We start from the raw sequence: 26,176 nt of genomic DNA on the forward strand, positions 1-26,176 counted from the left end.
AAGTAATGAAAGGGTAAGAGAGATGTGTGGTAATAAAAAGAGTGTGGTTGAGAGAGCAGAAGAGGGTGAAGGGCGTGCACGGAATAGAGTGAATTGGAACGATGTGGTATACCGAGGTCGACATGCTGTCAATGGATTGAACCAGGACGTGTGAAGCGTCTGGTGTAAACCATGGAAAGTTTTGTGGGGCCTGGATGTGGAAAGGGAGCTGTGGTTTCGGTGCATTATACATGACAGCAAGAGAATGAGTGTGAACGAATGTGGCCTTTGTTGTCTTTTCCTAGCGCTACCTCGCGCGCATGCGGGGGGAGGGGGTTATCATTTCATGTGTGGCGGGGTGGCGACGGAAATGAATGAAGGCAGCAAGTATGAATTATGTACATATATATATATATATATATATATATATATATATATATATATATATATATATATATATATATATATTATTTTCTTTTTCTATTATACTTTGTCGCTGTCTCCCCGCGTTTGCGAGGTAGCGCAAGGAAACAGACGAAAGAAATGGCCCAACCCCCCCCCCCATACACATGTATATACATACGTCCACACACGCAAATATACATACCTACACAGCTTTCCATGGTTTACCCCAGACGCTTCACATGCCCTGCTTCAATCCACTGACAGCACGTCAACCCCGGTATACCACATCGCTCCAATTCACTCTATTCCTTGCCCTCCTTTCACCCTCCTGCATGTTCAGGCCCCGATCACACAAAATCTTTTTCACTCCATCTTTCCACCTCCAATTTGGTCTCCCTCTTCTCCTTGTTCCCTCCACCTCCGACACATATATCCTCTTGGTCAATCTTTCCTCACTCATCCTCTCCATGTGCCCAAACCACTTCAAAACACCCTCTTCTGCTCTCTCAACCACGCTCTTTTTATTTCCACACATCTCTCTTACCCTTACGTTACTCACTCGATCAAACCACCTCACACCACACATTGTCCTCAAACATCTCATTTCCAGCGCATCCATCCTCCTGCGCACAACTCTATCCATAGCCCACGCCTCGCAACCATACAACATTGTTGGAACCACTATTCCTTCAAACATACCCATTTTTGCTTTCCGAGATAATGTTCTCGACTTCCACACATTCTTCAAGGCCCCCAGGATTTTCGCCCCCTCCCCCACCCTATGATCCACTTCCGCTTCCATGGTTCCATCCGCTGCCAGATCCACTCCCAGATATCTAAAACACTTCACTTCCTCCAGTTTTTCTCCATATATATATATATATATATATATATATATATATATATATATATATATATATATATATATATATATATATATATATATATATGTCTGTGTATGTACAATATGTTGAAATATATAGGTATGTATATGTGCGTGTGTGGACGTGTATGTATATGCATGTGTATGTAGGTGAGTTGGGCCATTCTTTCGTCTGTTTCCTTGCGCTACCTCGCTGACACGGGAGACAGCGACAAAGTATAATATGAGTACAGAATGGAAAAAGGTGAGAACAATGGAAGTAAGGGGAGTGGGGGAGGAATGGGATGTATTTAGGGAATCAGTGATGGATTGCGCAAAAGATGATTGTGGCATGAGAAGCGTGGGAGGTGGGTTGATAAGAAAGGGTAGTGAGTGGTGGGATGAAGAAGTAAGATTATTAGTGAAAGAGAAGAGAGAGGCATTTGGACGATTTTTGCAGGGAAAAAATGCAATTGAGTGGGAGATGTATAAAAGAAAGAGACAGGAGGTCAAGAGAAAGGTGCAAGAGGTGAAAAAGAGGGCAAATGAGAGTTGGGGTGAGAGAGTATCATTAAATTTTAGGGAGAATAAAAAAATTTTCTGGAAGGAGGTAAATAAAGTGCGTAAGACAAGGGAGCAAATGGGAACTTCAGTGAAGGGGGCTAATGGGGAGGTGATAACAAGTAGTGGTGATGTGAGAAGGAGATGGAGTGAGTATTTTGAAGGTTTGCTGAATGTGTTTGATGATAGAGTGGCAGATATAGGGTGTCTTGGTCGATGTGGTGTGCAAAGTGAGAGGGTTAGGGAAAATGATTTGGTAAACAGAGAAGAGGTAGTAAAAGCTTTGCGGAAGATGAAAGCCGGCAAGGCAGCAGGTTTGGATGGTATTGCAGTGGAATTTATTAAAAAAGGGGGTGACTGTATTGTTGACTGGTTGGTAAGGTTATTTAATGTATGTATGACTCATGGTGAGGTGCCTGAGGATTGGCGGATTGCGTGCATAGTGCCATTGTACAAAGGCAAAGGGGATAAGAGTGAGTGCTCAAATTACAGAGGTATAAGTTTGTTGAGTATTCCTGGTAAATTATACGGGAGGGTATTGATTGAGAGGATGAAGGCATGTACAGAGCATCAGATTGGGGAAGAGCAGTGTGGTTTCAGAAGTGGTAGAGGATGTGTGGATCAGGTGTTTGCTTTGAAGAATGTATGTGAGAAATACTTAGAAAAGCAAATGGATTTGTATGTAGCATTTATGGATCTGGAGAAGGCATATGATAGAGTTGATAGAGATGCTCTGTGGAAGGTATTAAGAATATATGGTGTGGGAGGCAAGTTGTTAGAAGCAGTGAAAAGTTTTAATCGAGGATGTAAGGCATGTGTACGTGTAGGAAGAGAGGAAAGTGATTGGTTCTCAGTGAATGTAGGTTTGCGGCAGGGATGTGTGATGTCTCCATGGTTGTTTAATTTGTTTATGGATGGGGTTGTTAGGGAGGTGAATGCAAGAGTTTTGGAAAGAGGGGCAAGTATGAAGTCTGTTGTGGATGAGAGAGCTTGGGAAGTGAGTCAGTTGTTGTTCGCTGATGATACAGCGCTGGTGGCTGATTCATGTGAGAAACTGCAGAAGCTGGTGACTGAGTTTGGTAAAGTGTGTGAAAGAAGAAAGTTAAGAGTAAATGTGAATAAGAGCAAGGTTATTAGGTACAGTAGGGTTGAGGGTCAAGTCAATTGGGAGGTAAGTTTGAATGGAGAAAAACTGGAGGAAGTAAAGTGTTTTAGATATCTGGGAGTGGCTCTGGCAGCGGATGGAACCATGGAAGCGGAAGTGAATCATAGGGTGGGGGAGGGGGCGAAAATCCTGGGAGCCTTGAAGAATGTGTGGAAGTCGAGAACATTATCTCGGAAAGCAAAAATGGGTATGTTTGAAGGAATAGTGGTTCCAACAATGTTGTATGGTTGCGAGGCGTGGGCTATGGATAGAGTTGTGCGCAGGAGGGTGGATGTGCTGGAAATGAGATGTTTGAGGACAATGTGTGGTGTGAGGTGGTTTGATCGAGTAAGTAATGTAAGGGTAAGAGAGATGTGTGGAAATAAAAAGAGCGTGGTTGAGAGAGCAGAAGAGGGTGTTTTGAAATGGTTTGGGCACATGGAGAGAATGAGTGAGGAAAGATTGACCAAGAGGATATATGTGTCAGAGGTGGAGGGAACGAGGAGAGGTAGGAGACCAAATTGGAGTTGCAAAGATGGAGTGAAAAAGATTTTGAGTGATCGGGGCCTGAACATGCAGGAGGGTGAAAGGAGGGCAAAGAATAGAGTGAATTGGATCGATGTGGTATACCGGGGTTGACGTGCTGTCAGTGGATTGAATCAGGGCATGTGAAGCGTCTGGGGTAAACCATGGAAAGTTGTGTGGGGCCTGGATGTGGAAAGGGAGCTGTGGTTTCGGGCATTATTGCATGACAGCTGGAGACTGAGTGTGAACGAATGGGGCCTTTGTTATCTTTTCCTAGCGCTACCTCGCACACATGAGGGGGTAGGGGGATGGTATTCCATGTGTGGCGAGGTGGCGATGGGAATGAATAAAGGCAGACAGTGTGAATTGTGTGCATGGGTATATATGTATGTGTCTGTGTGTGTATATATATGTGTACATAGAGATGTATAGGTATGTATATTTGCGTGTGTGGACGTGTGTGTATATGCATGTGTATGGGGGTGGGTTGGGCCATTTCTTTCTTCTTTTTCTTGCGCTACCTCGCAAATGCGGGAGACAGCGACAAAGCAAAATAAATATAAAGAGAGAGAGAGAGAGAGAGAGAGAGAGAGAGAGAGAGAGAGAGAGAGAGAGAGAGAGAGAGAGAGAGAGAGAGAGAGAGATTCCGCTTTGTTTATTGTGAACGATTATACTTGGAAATGCGATCCACTGGTGACTTTTACTCTTTTTCTTTTTCCTCGTGTGTGTGTGTGCGTGTGTGTGTGTGTGTGTGTGTGTGTGTGTGTTAGTACTTCACATGCTAATGTCATTGGATAATCATCTGTAATTCCAGACCTTGAGATGGATAGATTAATCCAAATTTACAAGGTCAGTCTGTTATGGTGTTTAGTGGAGTTATTACATGACCTTGTTATCACTACGTCACTTGTGCTTTACATTGTTTTCCCATCTTATGAATCCAGAGCTACCTTGTTTCCCTGCCCAGTGCATCAAAAGCTTCTCTATTTTACCTGTATTTCCCCAAAGCATCGGTAGCTCCCTGTGCTTTTCTATGTGTCTTCCTTCCTCCCCAGTACATCAAGAGCCCCGTGTTTCCCTTCTAAATACACTGTCTCCATGTCTTCTCTCTCGTCGTTTTAAGAGCTCTGTAGATTCATCCATGCTTCCCTCACCTGAGTGTGAAAAGGCTTCACGTTTGCTTTCTAGTATATCAAAAGCCCCCTATATTTTCTTTCCCGTTGTATCAAAAGCCTCTATATTTTCCCTCCTGGTGTATTAAAAGCCCCTATATTTTTTTTTCCTCTTGGTGTATCAAAAAAAAACTATATTTTCTCTCTTGGTATTTTAAAAGCCCCAATATTTTCCCTCCTGATGTATCAAAAGCCCTATATTTCCCTTCCTGGTGTATTGAAAGCCTTTCTATTTTCCCTGCCGCTGTATCAAGCGCCCCATGTTTCCCCTCCCAGTACATTAAGATCCCTACATGTGTACTTCAGGTCTGGGTAGAGTGAGTCGAGAGTCCCTCGGGGAAGAAGAGGCGTCGCAGACGGCCGACTCCAGTAGCTGGGTGCCGCGGTCCGCCTGCTCCACGCCCAACAGCCTTGAGTGGGACTTCCGCGCCTCGACCCTCAGCCTGAGGGGCGGCGTCGAGGACGAGACATGGCAACACACGGACATGGAGACGGAGCAACTCATCCACGAGATCGAGCAGCTGACGGCCCGAGCCCTGGCCGACACCGGCCACGGCCTCCAGCCCGCCCCGAGATAGGAGTGGCTCTAGCAGCTCCGGAAAGAGACCCTTCGTCAGGAGCAGATATCAAAAGCACTCATCCATAACCCCCATCAGACTCCACCTCCCGCATAGTGCACGTGAATGTCTTCGAGCTCTACGGCCGCAGAGAGCAACAGGCTGTATTCGTTGCCTTGTGAACACTAAGCCCACTATCAAAATGAGGCCTTTTCTTGGACAATAAGTGAATTACAATGGCCTTCTAGTGTATGAGTGAGAGGAAGACTTCCCAAGGCAAGCGTTAGTGTTAAGTTGAAGAGCAAGTATGAAAAAAAAAAAACACACACACACACTTAAGACCCACTTTACCATACTCATAGTTATAGTATAAACTGGTATTTGTAACCAGGATTGCATAATTTACGATACTGGTAGATGATTTATGATAAAGTGATTCTCATCATGTTCGGGGTCCAAGGAACGGACTCTGCCCTAATACGTTCTTTCCCACGAGGTCGGAAGCTTAAGGTGAATTCCTTACATATCCTTTTCCACAGCTGATGGTGAAAAGCTTTACCGCAGCTGATAGTGAGTACCTTTACCTTAGCCGATAGTAGATAACGTAACCACAGCTGACCGGACCTTAACCGTAGCTCATGGTGAGTGCAATTACCACAGATGATGATGAGTAACCTTACCACAACTGATAGTACCTTTACCACAGCTGATGGTAGCTCTACCACAGTTGATGGTGTGTAACTTTACCACAGCTGATGGTAGCTCTACCACAGTTGATGGTGTGTAACTTTACCACAGCTGATGGTGAGTAACTCTACTACAGCTAATAGTACCTTTACTATAGCTGATGGTACCTCTGCCACAGCTAGTGGTGAGTACTTTTACCACAGGAGATGGTACGTGAGTTTTTAACCACAGCTGATAGCGAGTATCATCACCACAGCTGATGGTGAGTACCTTCACCGTAGCTGATGGTGAGTATCTACCATAGCTGATAGTGAATACCTTTACTACAGCTGATGGTGAGTACCTATACAACGGCTGATGACGAGTACCTATACCTCAGCTGATAGTGAGTACCCATACCACAGCTGATAGTGAGTACCTATACCACAGCTGACGGTGAGTACCTATACCACAGCTGATGGTGAGTACCTATACCACAGCTGATGGTGAGTACCTTAACCTCGGCTGATAATTAATCGTCTTCAACACAGCTGATGGTGAGTGCTTTAACCACAGCTGATGACGAGTACTTTAGCCACAGCTGATACTGTAACCACAGCTGATGGCAAGTATCCTTAACCACAGCTGGTAGTGAGTTCTGTAACCATAGCTGATGGTGAGTACTCTTAACCACAGATAATAGTAAGTATTTTCAACCATAGCTGATGGTGACAATCCTCTCCCTCTTATGTGTTTAGTCACGCATTTTTGTGTTAGCGGAACTACTTCGACTAAACTGGTTTCCAACAACTTTTCAACTTCACATTTTGTCAAGAACATGAGCCTTGTTTCTTCCAGTCTACCTTCTCATGACCTTCAAGGACACTTCTTTTATCTTGAAGTGACAATCTCAGTTAAATCCCATATCTGCTTGACGTTAAGAACGTCCCCATTTTAACCCCTGAAAATAAAATCGTCATTAGGAAAAAAGAAAAAAAAGCTGTAAATGTTGTACGCATTATATGGACTTGATAGTATGTCAGTGTTACCAAGGAAACATGTTTGAACTAATGTCCTCAAGGGCTACTACACGCTCTCATGTTGCTCAACTTTCACTTATTTAGGATATTTGTTTTCATCTTGACGCAATGAAGACTGAATATTTCATTTCAATATCATTATCATACAGAGCGCCGGGAAACGGTGATAATAATATATCCTCCTCTTCCGGTTCGCGCCAACTTGAGCTTCCTGTTAGTGGCATTGACGGGGATAGACCATAGCGAGACAAAAAAAAAAAAAAATCTTTTTCTGACATACAGGAATTGTGTGAACGTATCAGTTGCTACTGGAGGAGCCGAGACTTATGTTTTTGATATATTTATAGATTAAATGAGCTGTGTCATTAGCTCCGATGTATGAGAGTGCAACGTTGTATGTCTTACATACCTCAAGTTCTTTAAGATGTTGATTTGTTTGGCAGCGGCTTCCACATGACTAACGCTTCTTATATTAATTTTCTATTTACTCGTTTTCCTAGTTGTGTCACTAATCATAGCGTCTAAAGACAAAGTGACTCAGATTGCTACCATAAGATCTAAAAATGTCATGAAAGTGTAGCAATTTTGAATATGATACCTATTTCCATAGCAGCATCTGAGTGTTTTACACTCAATCATCAAGCAAAGAATTCTTTGGTACTCTTTTCTGTTGTATGAAGGATGGTTATTGACTAACAAATGGGTTTTCTTTAAACGTAATATTCTGGTGGGAGGGTCTTTTTTTTTTTTTAAGGACAAAGTAGTGAGACTAAAAAGTTCCAAGTAAGGATACTGTTATACCTGTTTCATCGACCATTACTTTGCAATTTTGCGCTACGGTTCAATCAGGCTGTGAAATATTAGGGAACGGGAGGCACTTTCTCTTGTTAAGAATAATAATGAACTCTTGATGAGTTCCTTCACCTGAGGACGATCACTCGATTGCGAAAAAAAAACTTTTAAAAGTTTGAAAATCATAAGTGGGACTTGCAAATCCAATTATCAAATTGAATGGTATACTTTCTATTTTGAGAAAAAAAATATAGTTGGCACATTTCTTGTTATATGTATCTCCCTTCTGAAGTGAACGTGAGTTTCTCTTGTTATTTAGTGTCATATACTAGGCTAGGCTACAAGATTGCGCTGTGGACGCCATGTACAGCCAATATATGATCACAACAAAATTGGTTTGTAGACAAAAACATAATAATCATCTGCAGGAAACTGGTCTCCGGGTAGGTGGTGATGTGCGATGTGATAGTCGTATGGAGATACACTGACGACCAGGGTCGTGTCTAACCTAAGACCCCCAAGGTGGAAGGTGTCGTTTCACGATGGGGTGGGGAAAAGGCCGTCGTCGTCGGCCGCCGTACCCCCCAGCACTGTAGACGTCTGAAGCACAAGCCACCGGTAGAATAATGCTTCTGTGGAGAAAGCCTTATACATTTGGTGCTACCTTTGTCCTCGTTATTATGGCTAGTGCTTACAATACACACTCGGGATTTTATATACAGTTGTAGCGTGTTATGACTGCGAGGGAAGAGTTAAGTGATCTACTCGTGTACAGTTTATCTTAAGGATCGTTTTGTATAAAGACATAAAATCATGATCACTTCTTTTCTTCCAGTTTGTAAAGAGATGTAAGTATTTTGAAAATTAATAAAATGATCAGGTTGTATTTTAATTTCTATCCCTTAATTCTTTAATGGTGATGGTCTTAATATACAAAAAGATATATATGGAAAACTAATACACATTGTGATATTGGCCAATACTATCCATCTCTTAAGAAAATACAAAAAAAAAATGTTCAGTAGCCAAGCCTTACTCTCTTTGCCGGGGTCATACCTGCTTTCTACAATAATGCCTGTCGCTCTATCAACTTTATTCCACCAGATCAGGATCCCTTGCTTTCACTATGCCATTATGGCCTGATTTACTTTCATATTTGAAAAGGAAAGCAGACGTTTTCTTTCATATACTTCTGCATATGAGGACTTTCAAACATAATCTCTTTTACATACGTTGTCTAATGCACAAGCTAACTATAAGATTCGTCTTGTTTACTGCATTTTCTCTTCTACAATGTTTCCTGATTTCATTCTAAGGCTTCAGGCATGGACGTAATTAAAACGTAAAGAGGGGCATAAGACTTCTCCCTCTGGTAGTCCTTTCTAAACGTGAATACTGGTACTTCAATAAAGCTAACTGGAAAACTTACGGAAATTCTTTTCTGACATTCCTCAGGTATATAATTGTTTCTTATGTGGTGAGGCTTCTTGTCTCCGGCAGTCGCAAACCAGGGGCTACGGTTGCGGGAGTGGAAGCATTTATCCCCTCTTCCTCCGAGACGACCTCTTCTTCCAGTCCATGGCTCTGAGGCTTTGGTTCCCGTTTCTCCTCCAACTCCACCTTAGATGACTCTAACGTTACTTCACCCTCTGACGTTTCTTTTACTAATCCTATGTCTCTCCTTGTAATTTCTTTTCGAACTGTGCGAAAAGCGTTTCTATCTGTACACAAACAAGGTTTAAGGTCCTGATGGCATCCATCCCCGTGTTCTGAACTTACACCTGTGCTTGCTCGTCTGTTCCACTTCTGTTTACAAACCAGAACTTTTCTTTCTTGGGAGAATGTATTAGTACATCCTATCCCTGAAAGGGTGACCGTTTTGACCCTCCTAACTATCATCCTATTGCTCTGACATCTACTATTTCCAAACTCTTTGAATCCTTCCTCAACTCTGTTGTCATTAGACATCTTCGATCCCACAGTAAAGTTTCTGTAAGGCAAGATCCACTGGTGATATTCTTTCCTATCTTACTAATCGTCTGGGCATCCTCTCTGAGAGATTCTGGGGAATCATATGTAGTTGCCCTTGACATTTCCAAAGCTCCCTCATCTCAAGCTTCCTCTGGTCGATCTACCTCCGTGATTGCTCATGGATCTGTTCCCTCTCCCCCCATCCTTCTCCATCACCAGTGGTGTCGCTCAAAGTTCTGTACTGTCTCCCACACCTTTTCTCCCTTTTATCAACGCTTTCCATTCCTCCGCAAATGGCCAAATGCAATTATACGCTGACAACACTGCATTCTTCCACTTCCTTCTGTTCTGCTCCTTCTCTCATTCGATCTGTATCTTGTCTTGACACAGCTTCCTCAGTAAGCTCAGACTTCGAAAGGATATCTCAGTGACAAAGAAGAAATCTTGTTAAGTTTAATGCCTCCAAGACCCAATTTCTACCCATCTCTCCAACAAAATTCCTTACGTCACTCCTCCCTCTTTTGACGGTTCTGTAATTCCACCTCTTGACCAGTGAACATATTTGGTATGACTGTAACATCCATATTGCCGAATTCACCTCAAAAAGAATGGAGATCATGTTTAGATGTCGAAGTTTCTTCCGAAAAGTTGCTCCGTTTATACAAAGGATTGATCCGTCCTTGTATGGAGTGCTGCTCACACTTCTGGGATGGCTCTCGCTCTGCATCTTTACTAATCAGAGTTGAGTCGAAAGCAGTCCAACTTATAAACTTTCCCAGGCAAGCCTCAAAACTTGTCCCCTCTCCCCTACGCAGCAATGTTGGTTTATTGTCCCTCCTCTACTTTGATTTTTGTGCCCGAGAACTGGCTGATTGTGTCCCCAGTTAACTAGACCACTAATACTCTGTAAGCTGCTGCGTCGTATGATTATTGTGTATCCGTCAGCAACTCAAGGGCGGGCCGTTTTGATAGCTGTTTTTCTCACTACACTTCGAATACTTCGAAGCTCTGGACTCTCAACCCTCTCACTTTCCCAATAACTATGACCTGGCACAGTTGAAAAAACAGTTTTTTTTGCACATCCTCCAAAATTCGTAAATACTTTCCAGTGTCTATTGTTTTTCCCCTCCATTAGCCTCTCTCTATTTCAACTAAGGCCTCCAACGTAAAAGGATGAATAGGTAAATAAAATGAAAAATAAGGAGGCAAGGGGATTAACTGTCTTTAAGAAACCTTTTAAAGATATTCAGACTGTATCTGTAAAGAAAGACACGAGAGGTTAAAGTTCCAAAACTTTGCAGTGTAGGAAAAGAAAAATAACCACACAGGTCCATCCTTGTGTTGCCAACGGCCACACGGTAATCATGTGACGCTGTACTTTACTGAGAATCAGATGGTTGTGGTTTGATTGATGGCAAGGGCATATAAACAGCTAGTCTTCGGGAACAGAGACCTAAGTAATAATAACAAAAGAAGGAATAAGATCCAACACTACGGAGTAAGTCAAGTGGAACAAGTTTTGGGGGCAGATTAAGAGAACTGATATGTCGGATTGCTTTACATTCGACCCTTTCAAGTATGTAGAGCTGGAACTTTCCCGGATGTTAGAGGAATACTTCTTACAAGGATGAAGGAAATCTTTGTGTGCGGCAATAACAGCAGCACAGTAACTTTGGCATCTGAAAATAACACCCCAGTTTCTTCGAGGCAGACTTAGCTATTTGTATAATATGGGGTGTTTAACATAGATATCGGTGACATCAAGCACTTTTTTTTGTTCACTAGTGGAAATACAGAACCAAAAAGATGGGTATTTTTCAGAGATTTTAGATATAAAGATTGGGGGTACACGTGAGGCGTTCAGCTTTTCAAAGTTATGATATGGCCACCGAGATCACTTGTCAAAATCAGAGTTCACAGAGGCTGTTGCAACAAAAGACGATATGAGTAACGGGATGATGGGCAGTTTTGGAAAAATAGAGGAATTTTGTATTGAATCTTCGGTGAAGAACGGGACACCCTTGATGACTGGGACCAGCTAAGGAGACTGAGCCATTAACAACTGTGGAAAAACGCCGAAAAAAGAAGGAGGTAAGACGACGCTACACCACCAAATCTTTCGATAAAACAAGTTACCACATACGTAAAATGCTTCATTGTTTACTAGCGGTGGATCTCCTATTACAAAATCCTTATCAACGATCTAATAGTCGACTTGAGACAAGACACTAAAGGAAATGAGAGGAACCGAGAGGTTCTTGGACTTTCAAGATAGTAGGAGTTAGAGTAATACGTAGTTGGAAAAGTGATATTGGTCACTCTGAATAGGCTGTACCGATGCACATTTCCACGTAGCAAATATTTTGAATTTTCGGCAGAAGGAAGACAGACAAGATACTCAGGCGTAAGAAAATGCCATCTGGTCATTAGTTATACGTTTACCTTATTTACCAAGACACGGGAATTTTTCTAGACTGAAACTTACATGTCATAAAAGGGGCATAAAGTTAGTAAGAGACATGCCAAGGGGTCAACGAATGTCAGGCATCCAAGGTAAAATGAAGAAAATAGCTTTTTTTTTCTCTTTGTTAGTAGGAGGACCACCTGTATTACTGTCGGAATGGAGAAAAATAAAAAGAGTTCGGCAGAAGTTATTGCAGATACTTTTGGCTGAACGCTGTAAAAAGCTAGTCTCAAATGAAAAGGAAAAGTTACCACATTCCTCGAATGAAAGAGCGCTTCGCCTCAGGAAAAACATATAGGCAATGATTTCGTGCAAGGAGAGGGCCAGGTGGGCACTCGCTCCCCCTTGAACTATGCAAACTATATATCAAACTTGATTACAATGATGATCTACATATCCTTACAATTACCCTTTTATTTATTCCTCCTGACTCCTCTTGCATGGTTTTATGTCGAGCTGGAGGCAACCATCCCCTCAGTACGCCGTGTTGTGTGGGTCATAAAGGTTTCGTTTGTTACTGTGTGCAGGATCCTTTGCCAGGGTGCCTCTGGAAGGCTCCTGATGTACTGCAGCAGACTGATGAAGAGCTTTTCTTCTCTTTAGACTCGCCAGGTCTTCGTTTGGCCCAGATCCTTGTCTTACAACGTCCCACACAGTTGAAGAGCTGTTACCCTGGTTTCTATATCCCCTCATCACCAGTATCCATTCACTCGTCAACAGTTCACCCTTTATATCTGATACATTCCTTGCTTTGCTGTCTTTCGACACATCATTATCTTTGGTTCGTGATTCTTTCTTTTTTTTTTTTGTAGAGTGTAAGGTAATTTGTGTTCTAACGTTTTTAAATACTTGATACAGTCTAACTATAACTGCTGTATTCTTACAACCTTGCCTGGCCTTTCTTCATTTTACCGTTTCATCAGAACCCAACCACACTGGTCTACCATATTCCCATGTCCCATATTGACATACTTTCTACGCCTTCACATTTACTTCAAATTAGCATGGGCGGTAGCGTGTGAAGTATTTTGGGGGGACTTAGGGACAAAAATTCTCCCCTCTCCTCAGGCAGGTTTGAAAAATATAATGAAAACATGTAAGTTCATCTTTTTTTTTAACTGAATCATGAAATCGTAATATCAATGGTAATTCTATAAAGGCCGGTCTTCTTATTTCCAGCAACCCCCCCCCCCCCCCCACAAAAAAATGGTCTCGGGAATAATTGGACCCAGGCGACTAGAGCCGTAAATGATTTCAGGAAAACTGAATTTTCTCAGTTTTAGGGCCTCAAAAGCTATCAGACACCAGGGCCCGGACCTCCATCCACACTCCACGTCTCTGAGGATGGGTAATAAAACAGAGCTGGATAAGCTTTCTTGTCGCAGTGAATACAATAGGGTGAAAGTTGCTCCCACTCCTTTCACATGTTATTTCAAACACTCTGTCTCTATCGTTCGATATAAAGCCTTTCACATGATCAAAAATCAGTGATGATAAGGTACTCAGAGGTCCAGAGCTTCAGTAAATATAATGCACCACTGCACATTTTCAGATGATAAAACTTAAGAATGACGAAATATGTCTTTACTATTGAGCCAGTTTCCACTTCAGCCATCTGGCAACTAAGGAAAAGCTATATACAAAAAAAGAATCATATCTTTTAGTTGTACGAAAGGCATTTAGCCTCTGTAGTTTCCATTAAATTACGTACTAATACCAGCAAATGTCTGAGCAAGAATTCAGAATTCAAAAATTTATTCTCAAGAGAAAAAAAGTTTTCTTTACGCAAAATATTGAACATACCGACTTTTGATGATACTAGAATGACTTTTAGATATTCAAGCAGAGTTATAATCCAGATTAGTGATGAAATGAGAAATGACCTTTAACTACAGGAAACATTACGAGCGTACACCAAAATTCTCTGTTATGCATACCATACTGTCACCCAGACCACATGTTACAAGCATTCATATATGATCGTATAGTAATGATGGGAATATATTCAGATAAAAGAAAAATGTTTGTAAACTATTATGAAATCTTGATCGTATTATAGCGATGCTTTTTTGTTTATATTTGTTAAATTCTTGTATTTAGTTCTTGTACTTATCTTCTGCTCGAGTCTAACTTTTGCTTACAGCTGGTTAGGTTGTACACAGGGAACAGAACCCGGTGTGGAGGTAGTTAAGTGGAGCACGTAGAGCAAACTTCTCTCTTACACCTTTCAAGGTAAATGATTTCTTTCCTGAATTTTTTTACTAATAAGTAATGAATGAAATTGTAATGTGCAACCCAAATCCTTCTTGAAAACTTTTTCCTAGCATAGTTATTATGGCTTATCTATTGTGGAATTATAGTAGGTGGTCGGTATATCTGTCTCTAACAGGTATTGAAGTAAAGAACAACTTTTGGTACTTTGAAATTTGTTGCCGTTGTCCAAGTAGCATGGGTATAGTTTTACTTTATGGACACCGTAAAAATATGGATTTGGAAGAAATTCACGTCATTGAATTTTCTACCTTCATTGAAAGTGATTCAGACAGGCGCTTTATTATATGGAGTATTATCAGCAAAATACCTTTACACTGGAAACAACTTTGAGAAATGACTACTCATATTATGGATTAATATACAGAGCTAGTTTGACTCCTCATTTCAGTTAGTTTTAGATGTAGTGATTGCTGATATCTAGTTAACCTCTGCATTTTTTGAAGTCTAGTTTAAATGCCAAAAAAGACTTGAAAAGGACCACCTGTTACTGAAAAGATGCATTCAGTTACCAAAAAGGAGCCACATTAGTTCATTAATTCTGTATTCTAGAATTTGTGAATTATCATGAAAGTGGTCGAATCTTTGTTTCATTATCTTTGTGGCTACCAGCATATTCATGAATAACATGTTCTCTTGTGATTTATCTGCATTGTTGCTTTACTTTCATTATGGTTAAAGCTCATAAACCTGCTTTGTACCCATGTTTTACTTTCCAGCAGAACTATCAAGACAATTCTTGCACAGTTCTTGCAGCCAGCCTCAGGACTCGTGCTTCATGTGTGTGTTCATGACTTATATGCTGCTTAAGAAATGGTCTGCTGACTATTTGTCTTTATTTTTTTTCAACATTGGAGACTCTAGTCACAGACAAGTCCTAATTAAGGCTGGGCCTTTATTGAGTGTGAAGAAGAGACTAAGGAAATTATTTATGAGTTTTGTTGGCAGTGAAAAACCTGTCTTCAATATATGACATATGGTTATGCAAATGACATGAGAGGGTAGAGAGTTTGAAAGCTGTGAGGTGTTGGAAAAAACTGTTATCAAAATGGTCCACCCTTGAGTTGCCAAAGGCCATACAGTAATCATGTGACACAGCAGCTTAGCAAATGTGTAGAGACACAAGCGGCTAGCTCTCGAGAGCAAAAGCCAGATTTTATGCATAGAAAAGAGGGAAAATGAATCAGCATTGTGGCATATGGCAAACAGGTCAAGTTTTGAAGTTAGCCTGGAAGATTTGATGTTGGACCACTTTTGACTCGACTCTGTCAAGGATGCAGAGCTAGAAGTACACCAGATGTGAGAGCAGTACTCCATTCAAGGATGGATCAGCCCTTTGTATAAATGGAGCTGCTGTTCGGAAAAAAAGGAATGTCATCATCCAGATTTGATTCCTAATTTCTTAGAAGAATTAACGGCTTCCATAATGTTGGGTTTTCAAGATAGAGTGGATGTTTTGGTAATACCAAGTATGTTCCTAGAACTGTCGAAGGAGAGAGGAAAGTAGTGAGAAATTTTCAATAAAGAGAAGGGCAGAAACTGAGTCTTAAAGGCTTTAAACTTATTTCATTTTCCAATTTGAGATATTTTGTCCAAGTCTGAGTTTATTGAGGAAGGTGTGTTGAGAAGAAATGCAAATCAAGTGAGTGACAAAGGAGCAGAACTGAGAGATGAGGAATGCAATGTTGAATTGTCAGTTTATAAGTGCATTTAGGTATTTGTGTAAGAAAGATCATCGATAAAAAGGAAAAAAAGTGCATGAGACAGAATGAAACCTTGGTGAAACTGTTGTTGTTGGTGAAAGGGAGGAAGGGTGATCCTTCTACAACTACAGAGATAGATTAGCCTGAGAGGAAGCTAGATATGAGGGAGCAGAATGATGGAGGGAAGACAAAAGTAGGGGGCTTACAGATGAGACCCCAGTGCCACACACTGTCAAAAGCGTAGGATATATCAAGGGCAACTACATGCAATTCCCCAAAATCTTTTGGGGATGGTGACCAGACATTAGTAAGATTCAAAAGAATATTATCATTGGATCTCACCTTATGGAAGCTGTATTGTTTATCAGAGAGAAAACTGAGATTCAAGACGTCTGTGAGTATGGGAGTTTAGGAGGGATTCAAAGACTTTGGAAATGATGCACATCAGAGCAACAGGACAAGAGTTAAATTGTTTAGAATGGTCATCCTACTTAGGGATGGAATTATTTTTATAACGTTAGAGGCTTGAGTCACAGACAAAAGTCCACATCAAGGCCAGGCCCTAATTGAAATTTAGAGAGGTTAATAAAAAGGGAAAGAAGTGACAAGGGAAAGTTCTGGCTTTTAAATAGAAACAACAGATGCACAAGCACAGGTACAAGTTATTTGTGCACATTCTCTGTTGATACTTATGTCTTTTGCACTGCATTGAATAAGTATGTTATTTACTGAATAAATGTTGATAATAGTGGTGATTGTTGACTGTGATGTCACTAGCATAGGTTCAGCAAATTGATTTCTGTTTTTTGCAGGATTACCATAATTTGATGTTTTTACGAGTCTGATAGTATATCACCTTTTGTTCATGTAAAGTATAATGTACACATACCTAATGGTAACAACGAAGTACCGGTCTTTCTATACTTGTCGCAAATCAACTCACTCCTTTCATACTCTGCATCACTTTCTTTAAAGGGCTTTCAAGAAGAAATAATGTGGGACATTGGGGAAGACTACAGTATAGAAGAATGTTTACACATAATGTTTTCACCTTTTGTGCATTCTGACACCTAGGTAGGTATTACACAAAAGAAAACTAATACAAGAGCACTAGGCAGAAACATTAGGTAAAGGTAGTTGATAGGAACATTATCTGGGAGCATTAGGTAGAAGTATTAGGTTGGAACAATAGATAGACACGTTAGGTAATAAAAGTTGGTGGGAACATTAGGTGGTAGCCTCTGAAAACACTGCACTAGAGTTGCTCTCTGTCAGCGGCCTGTTAAGGGTGAGGCACTAAAGGCTTCTTTAAGAAGCAGCACTGGAATCACAGATACTTTTTTTTTTCCATGGCCACCCCCTGGAGGGAGTTCCAAAAGGGAATGGTGTCAGAGATATAGATAGATAGAAGACTAATACGATAGGGACCAACTAACAAATATGATGAAAGGGATTTGATGATTACAGGTGAAACTTCTCTTCCTTGTGATAAGTTTTGGGAATCGTTTTTCACATGATTAATGGATCATACATTATGAACTTTCTAAAAAAAAAATTTATAAGTATGTGAATTATGAACTGAGTTACAACTGAAACTGTTGCACTGTGAGACTTCGATCTGCATCCTTTATCGATCACATTAACTGTCGTATGTTAGAAACACAATATTGTTATTTGTGAATACAATCCACATCATTCTGTGTATGCAAAGATTTTGTGATGATATTCGTTAATGAGCAAGATTGACATTTATAAGAAAATCAACATTAATCTCTGTCTCTCTTCCTTACTCTGTGTGATTATTTGTTTGTCTAATATATTTGTTTTTCAAATAGCTTAATTGCTTAATGTAGTCTGCAAGGAAAGGACATTCTAACTCTGAAATATGTAATACTTAAATTTGCATTGACTGAGTTCATTCAGGTCAATAAATGAACTGAAATCCATATGTTTTTGAGGGATCCACCCCTTCACCAAAATCTGATCTTCACCAGGAACTTAATGGCATCATTAGACCCCATTTTCCTTCCCAAGACTTAAACTTCATCTCAAGAAAAACTAAAAAATAAAAAGGGATAGAAATGTGTAGAAATACTTATCCACTTTATTTTCACTAAGTGGACACATTTTTTTTTTCTCTTCACAAAAAGGGACCATAAAAGTATCATAAGAATCTTTAGGAAAGTCCTTTTTGGTAATTAACTGTTTCTTTTCAGTCTTTTTCCGTTATTTTCAACTCTATGGTGTTTATACTAGCCATTGCTTTATATCTGTGGATAGTAAGTGAATTTGATCTGCAATGCTTGTGTTTAGAGAGTACAACAACAGTTGCAGAGCATAATTTTGAACATTATTTTTTATTGGATGAACATGAAGTAGCGATAGTAGTAAGAATTATGTATATTAAGAAAGTTTTGTGATTAATTAAGGAAAAAGTAGGTTATGCTGTACACACTAAAAAAAGAAAAGGAACATGTTGAAACGTCATCTAACCATTCTAGCCGTTAAGATATAACTTTTTGTTGTCTATTATACTCTACGTATACCAGTCTTACTTTTGATGAAGCATTGCACTGTTGCCAACAATTGCTGTCAAATAGATGACAGACCTCTTGGCTGTGTGATCCCAGCAGCAAATCAGTTTAATGTCAGTGTATATCTGCGATACATTTTGGGTACTGGGTGATGTTAGGTGAAGTTTTCATAGGTTATTTTGATTCTTTACTTGTACACTACCTTTTGCAATAATTGTTGGTTCACAGTAATTTACTCCTTTTTCACTATCATTTAGTAAAATATAATGCTTCAAGTCATTTATATTTATTTATTTTGCTTTGTCGCTGTCTCCCGCATTAGCGAGGTAGCGCAAGGAAACAGACGAAAGAATGGCCCAACCCACCCACATACACATGTATATACATACACGTCCACACACGCGAATATACATGCCTATACATCTCAACGTATACATATATATACACACACAGACATATACATATATACACATGTACATAATTCATACTCCCTGCCTTTATTCATTCCCATCGCCACCCCGCCACACATTAAATAACAACCCCCTCCCCCCCTCATGTATGTGAGGTAGAGCTAGGAAAAAACAACAAAGGCCACGTTCGTTCACACTCAGTCTTTAGCTGTCATGTAATATTGCACCGAAACCACAGCTCCCTTTCCGCATCCAGGCCCCATAGAACTTTCCATGGTTTACCCCAGACGCTTCACATGCCCTGGTTCAATCCATTGACAGCACGTCAACCCCGGTATACCACACCATTCCAATTCACTCTATTCCTTGCACGCCTTTCACCCTCCTGCATGTTCAGGCCCCAATCACTCAAAATCTTTTTCACTCCATCTTTCCACCTCCAATTTGGTCTCCCACTTCTCCTCGTTCCCTCCACCTCTGACACTTATATCCTCATGGTCAATCTTTCCTCGCTCATTCTCTCCATGTGACCAAACCATTTCAAAACACCCTCTTCTGCTCTCTCAACCACACTCTTTTTATTACCACACATTTCTCTTACCCTATTATTACTTACTTGATCAAACCACCTCACACCACATATTGTCCTCAAACATCTCATTTCCAGCACATCCACCCTACTCTGCACAACTCTATCCATAGCCCACACCTCACAACCATATAACATTGTAGGAACCACTATTCCTTCAAACATACCCATTTTTGCTTTCCGAGATAATGTTCTCGACTTCCACACATTTTTCAACGCTCCCAGAATTTTCGCCCCCTCCCCACCCTATGATTCACTTCCGCTTCCATGGTTCCATCCACTGCCAGATCCACTCCCAGATATCTAAAACACTTCACCTCCTCCAGTTTTTCTCCATTCAAACTTACCTCCCAATTGACTTGACCCTCAACCCTACTGTACCTAATAACCTTGCTCTTATTCACATTTACTCTCAGCTTTCTTCTTTCACACACTTTACCAAACTCAGTCACCAGCTTCAAGTCATACCTCGATATATATTATTGTAGTGAAACTGTACATTACCAAAGCTTTCAAAACATTATTCTAGATAATCAGGTGATAGTGGGGAATGTATCAGAGTAAATCACAAAAATATGCATGTTTTCTTAGGTAAAAGTTAAGAGAAAACTAAAGATGTTAGTGTTGGTATGGACAACTGTAAGTGCACTAAATTTATTATTGGTGCAGTGTCCACAAAAAACCTTGTCTGCTTACTCATTTTCATAGGCAGTGTCACACATACATGTTATTACTTTGTCATCTCTCTTTTGGCCTTAATTATCATCTGCAGATGTCTAAACATGGAATTGACAAGGTTTCTGAAATATTTTAGGTCCATGTTTTGGTTACATAGGGTCTTGATCTGAATGAGGTTGTTACTTGAAGAAGCTCCCAGATCATGGGTTCTGAGCACCCAGTGCTCCGACAAATCTCATGTTCACCCTCAGTTTCATGCTTTGAGGTGAGAATTTTGGCTTTCTCTTCACTTTGGAGGTTAAGAGCCACTGATCATGAAGCACCGTTCAAGGAAATACACTGCCCAGAAGCGAAATTCCCAAAATGAAGTGGCAGCCTGAAGAGTAAAGAAAATACATCATTCCCTTAAGATAATCTGGGCAGGTTGCTGGTGCTCACACCTTTGGAAACATTAGTCTCATTGACCAGATGTACAATGACTTCAACTTGTGAATGTCATGTGCTCGTACCTACAATAAACCTTAGCCATTCATCGCCTTTGAAAATATATGGAGGAGGGGAGACAAGGCTTTTTTGCAGACACTTTATATAGAGATACCTCATGTCACAAGCTACTACAAATAGCACCAGGAAAGAATACTAGGGTCTCAATTACCCTCATAGCATGATGGGAGGGTGAAGGTATAACCTTAGCATACACCCTTTATTAGTTAAAAGCTAATTAGCAGTTGTCATTAGGGCATTAATTGTATTGATAATGATTTATGATTCAGCATTTCCAAGCTGGGACCCTTCTTAGATTTCTTGGGTCAGTCTCTTTAGGGTTGAGAAGCATCTAGAGTGAACCATGTAAAGGTCTATCAGGGTGGTGTTGTGGATAGGAAACTCTTTGTCCCTTGCACTACCTCACTAAAGTGGGAAATGGCAATCAAGTATGAAGGCTGCTGACACATTCACTCAGCTGCTCACAGAACACTTGCATGTCATGAAAGATCATGAGAAGCAAGTGTTTTGGAAGCAGCTTAATGAGTGTGTTAGCAGCTTTGGTGCACAAGACCAGTATTAGTGATGGGTGATTTAAATGCGAAGGGGAGTAATGTGGCAGTGGAGGGTATAGTTGTTGTATATGGTGTATTCACTGTTATGAATGGAAGTGGTGAAAAGCTTGTGGATTTGTGTGCAGAAAGAAGACTGGTGATTGGGAATACCTGGTTTAAAAACAGAGATATATGTACGTATATGTATATGAGTAGGAGAGAAGCTCAAAGGGCATTATTGGATTACATGATGATTGATAGGTATGTAAAAGAGAGACTTTTGGGTGTTAGAGCGCTGAGAGGGGTAGCTGAAGGGATGTCTGATCACTATCTTGTTGAGGCAAATGTGAAGATTTGTAGAGGTTTTCAAAAAGGAAGGCAGATTGTTGGTGAGAAGAGAGTAGTTAGAGTAAGTGGGCTTGGAAAGGAGACTTGTGTGAGTAAATACCAGGAGATATTGAGTATAGAATGGCAAATGATAAGAGGGGAGTGGGTGAGGAATGGGATGTATTTCAGGAAGCATTGAAAGCATGTGCAAAAGCTGCATGTGTTAAGAGAAAGGTGGTAGGTGGGCAGATTAGAAATGGTAGTAAGTGGTGGAATGAGGAATAAAGTTTTTAGTGAAAGAGAAAAGAAAGGCACAAGGTTGGACGATACTTACAAGAAAGGAACAAGAAAGGAGTGCAAATGACTGGGAGATGTATAAAAGAAAGTGGCAGGTCAAGAGGAAGGTGCATGGGTTGAAAAACAGAGCAAATGAGAGCTGGGGTAAGAGCGTATCATTAAACTTTAGGGAGAATATAAAGGTGTTTTGGAAGGAGGTAAATGATGTGTGAAAGACAAGGGAACAAATGAGAACATTGGTGAAGGGGGTAAGGGGGAAGTGATAACAGATAGTGAGAAGGAGATGGAGTGAGTATTTTGAAGGTTTGCTGAATGTGTTTGATGATAGAGTGGCAGATGAAGGGTGTTTTGGTCAGGGTGTTGTGTGAAGTTAGAGGGTCAGGAAGAATGGTTTGGTTAAGAGAGATGATGTGGTGAAAGCCTTGCAGAAGATGAAATCTGGCAAGGTGACGGGTTTGTATGATATTGCAGTTGAATTTATTAAGAAAGGGGGTGACTGTCTTATTGATTGGTTGGTAAAGATATTCAGCATATATATGGATCATGAAGTGCCTGAGGATTGGTGGAATGCATGTATAGTGCCATTGTACAAAGGCAAAGGAGATAGATAAAGGTGAGTGCTCAAACTACAGAGGCATAAGTTTGTTGAGTATTCCTGGAAAATTGTATGGGAGGGCATTGATTGAGAGGGTGAAGGCATGTACAGAGTGTCAGATCAGGGAAGAGCAGTGTGGTTTCAGAAGTGGTAGAGGATATGTGGACCAGGTGTTTGCTTTGAAGAATGTATGTGAGAAATACTTAGAGAAAAGATGGATTTGTATTTGGCATTTATGGATTTGGAGAAGGCATATGATAGGGTTGATAGAGATGCTTTGTGGAAGGAATAGAAAAGAGTGACTGGTTCCTAATGAAGGTCACTCTGTGGCAGGGGTCTGTGGTGTCTCCATGGCTGTTTGATTTGTTTATGGATGGGATGGTTAGGGAGGTAAATGCAAGGGTTTTGGAGAGAGGGGCAAGTATGCAGTCTGTTGGGATGAAAAGGCCTGGGATGAGTCAGTTGTTGTTTGCTGATGATACCTGATAATACAGCACTGGTGGCTGATTCAAGTGAGAAACTGCAAAAGTTGGTGACTGAGTTTGGAAAAGTATGTGGAAGGAGAAAGTTGAGAGTAAATGTGAATAGGAGCAAGGTTATTAGGTTCAGCAAGGTTGAGGGACAAGTTAATTGGGATGTAAGTTTGAATGGAGAAAGGTTGGAGGACATGAGGTGTTTTAGGTATTTGGGAGTGGACTTGGCAGCGAATGGAACCATGGAAGCAGATGTGAGTTGCAGGGTGGGGAGGTGGCGAAGGTTCTGGAAGTGATGAAGAATGTGTGGAAGTAGAGAACGTTACCTCAGAGAGGTAAGGGGGTAAGGGGGAAGTGATAACAGATAGTGATGAAGTGAGAAGGAGATGGAGTGAGTATTTTGAAGGTTTGTTGAATGTGTTTGATGATAGAGTGGCAGATGTAGGGTGTTTAGGCCAGGAATAGTAGTTCCAACAACATTTTATGGCAGCAAGGCATAGGCTATAGATAGAGTTGTATGGATAAGGATGGATGTGTTGGAAATGAAATGTTTAAGGACAATGTGTGGTGTGAGGTGTTTTCATCGAGTAAGTAATGAAAGGGTAAGAGATTTGTGGTGATAAAAAGAATGTGGTTGAGAGAGCAGAAGAGGGTGTGTTGAAATGGTTTGAACATATGGAGAGAATGAGTGAGGAAAGATTAACAAAGAGGATATATGTGTCAGAAGTGGAAGGAACCAGAAGTGGGAAACCAAATCAGAGATGGAAGGATGGAGTGAAATAGATTTTGAGCGATCGAGGCCTGAACATACAGGAAGGTGTGAGGCATGCAAGGAATAGAGTGAATTGGAATGATGTGGTACACCAGGGTCAACATCCTATCAGTGGACTGAACCAGGGCATGTGGAACATCTGGGGTAAACCATGGAAAGGTCTGTGGGGCCTGGATGTAGATAGGGGGCTGTGGTTTCAGTGCATCACACATGACATCTAGAGACTGAGTGTGAAAAAATGTGGCTTTTTTCAGTCTGTTTTCCTGGCTCTACCTCGCTGAAGTGGGGGGCAGCAATGCTGTTTCCTGTGGGGCAGAGAGGTGCTGGGAATGGATGAAAGCAAGCATGTATGAATATGTACATGTGTATGTATGTCTGTGTATGTATATGTATATTTATAAACATTGATATGTATATGTATGTACATGTCTCTGTATGGGCATTTATATATATATATATATATATATATATATATATATATATATATATTTTTTTTTTTTTTTTTTTTATACTTTGTCGCTGTCTCCCGCGACAAAGTATAAAAAAAAAAAAAAATATATATATATATATATATATATATATATATATATATATATATATATATATATATAAATGCCCATACAGAGACATGTACATACATATATATATATATATATATATATATATATATATATATATATATATATATATATATATATATTTTTTTTTTTTTTTTTTTTTTTTTTGTCGGTCTCCCGCGTTTGCGAGGTAGCGCAAGGAAACAGACGAAAGAAATGGCCCAACCCACCCCCATACACATGCCTTGATTCAATCCACTGACAGCACGTCAACCCCGGTATACCACATCTCTCCAATTCACTCTATTCTTTGCCCTCCTTTCACCCTCCTGCATGTTCAGGCCCCGATCACACAAAATCTTTTTCACTCCATCTTTCCACCTCCAATTTGGTCTCCCTCTTCTCCTCGTTCCCTCCACCTCCGACACATATATCCTCTTGGTCAATCTTTCCTCACTCATTCTCTCCATGTGACCAAACCATTTCAAAACACCCTCTTCTGCTCTCTCAACCACGCTCTTTTTATTTCCACACATCTCTCTTACCCTTACGTTACTTACTCGATCAAACCACCTTACACCACACATTGTCCTCAAACATCTCATTTCCAGCACATCCATCCTCCTGCGCACAACTCTATCCATAGTCCACGCCTCGCAACCATACAACATTGTTGGAACCACTATTCCTTCAAACATAGCCATTTTTGCTTTCCGAGATAATGTTCTCGACTTCCACACATTCTTCAAGGCTCCCAGAATTTTTGCCCCCTCCCCCCACCCTATGATCCACTTCCGCTTCCATGGTTCCATCCGCTGCCAGATCCACTCCCAGATATCTAAAACACTTCACTTCCTCCAGTTTTTCTCCATTCAAACTCACCTCCCAATTGAATTGACCCTCAACCCTACTGTACCTAATAACCTTGCTCTTATTCACATTTACTCTTAACTTTCTTCTTTCACACACTTTACCAAACTCAGTCACCAGCTTCTGCAGTTTCTCACATGAATCAGCCACCAGCGCTGTATCATCAGCGAACAACAACTGACTCACTTCCCAAGCTCTCTCATCCCCAACAGACTTCATACTTGCCCCTCTTTCCAAAACTCTTGCATTCACCTCCCTAACAACCTCCCTCCTTGTATTTTTTAACTTTCTAAAATGGGAAACAGAAGATATATATATATATATATATATATATATATATATATATATATATATATATTTATATATATATATATATATATATATATATATATATGTATATATGAGAACTGCTATTGACGTTTGTGTAAATAAATTATACATTTCCTTTTTCCATAGCCAGAGGTTGAACCATTATGTGACATTCATTTTTTTCATTCATTTCAAGCTAGAAGTTTCAGTTTTCTAAATTGTTTCTTACATTTTTCATATGTATATATATGTATGTGTGTGTGTGTGTATATGTGCGTATGTATGTGTATGTGTGTGTATGTGTATATGTATATATATATGTATATTATCCCTGGGGATAGGGGTGAAAGAATACTTCCCACGTATTCCTCGCGTGTCGTAGAAAGCGACTAGAGGGGATGGGAGCGGGGGGCCAGAAATCCTCCCCTCCTTGTATTAACTTTCTAAAATGGGAAACAGAAGAAGGAGTCACGTGGGGAGTGCTCATCCTCCTCGAAGGCTCAGAGTGGGGTGCCTAAATGTGTGTGGATGTAACCAAGATGTGAAAAAAGGAGAGATAGGTAGTATGTTTGAGGAAAGGAACCTGGATGTTTTGGCTCTGAGTGAAACGAAGCTC

The 26,176-nt window shown here is 40.5% G+C and overlaps 2 protein-coding genes across 2 annotated transcripts in view; both read left to right on the top strand.

The window, feature by feature from the left end:
- LOC139762761 (uncharacterized) overlaps positions 1–8,587 on the top strand; it is a 62,255-nt gene extending 53,668 nt beyond the window's left edge. The window contains exon 6 of the mRNA XM_071687874.1: positions 4,955–8,587. Coding sequence (XP_071543975.1) covers positions 4,955–5,226 — 272 coding nt within the window. The 3' untranslated portion in view covers positions 5,227–8,587. The remainder of the gene's footprint in view (positions 1–4,954) is intronic.
- A 5,615-nt stretch (positions 8,588–14,202) lies between these two features.
- LOC139762766 (methionine--tRNA ligase, cytoplasmic-like) overlaps positions 14,203–26,176 on the top strand; it is a 121,469-nt gene continuing 109,495 nt past the window's right edge. The window contains exon 1 of the mRNA XM_071687889.1: positions 14,203–14,370. The gene's annotated coding sequence lies outside the window, so the exon portion shown is untranslated. The remainder of the gene's footprint in view (positions 14,371–26,176) is intronic.

The sequence above is a fragment of the Panulirus ornatus genome, chromosome 3 (genome assembly GCF_036320965.1).
Source record: "Panulirus ornatus isolate Po-2019 chromosome 3, ASM3632096v1, whole genome shotgun sequence".
NCBI classification, from domain to species: domain Eukaryota; kingdom Metazoa; phylum Arthropoda; class Malacostraca; order Decapoda; family Palinuridae; genus Panulirus; species Panulirus ornatus.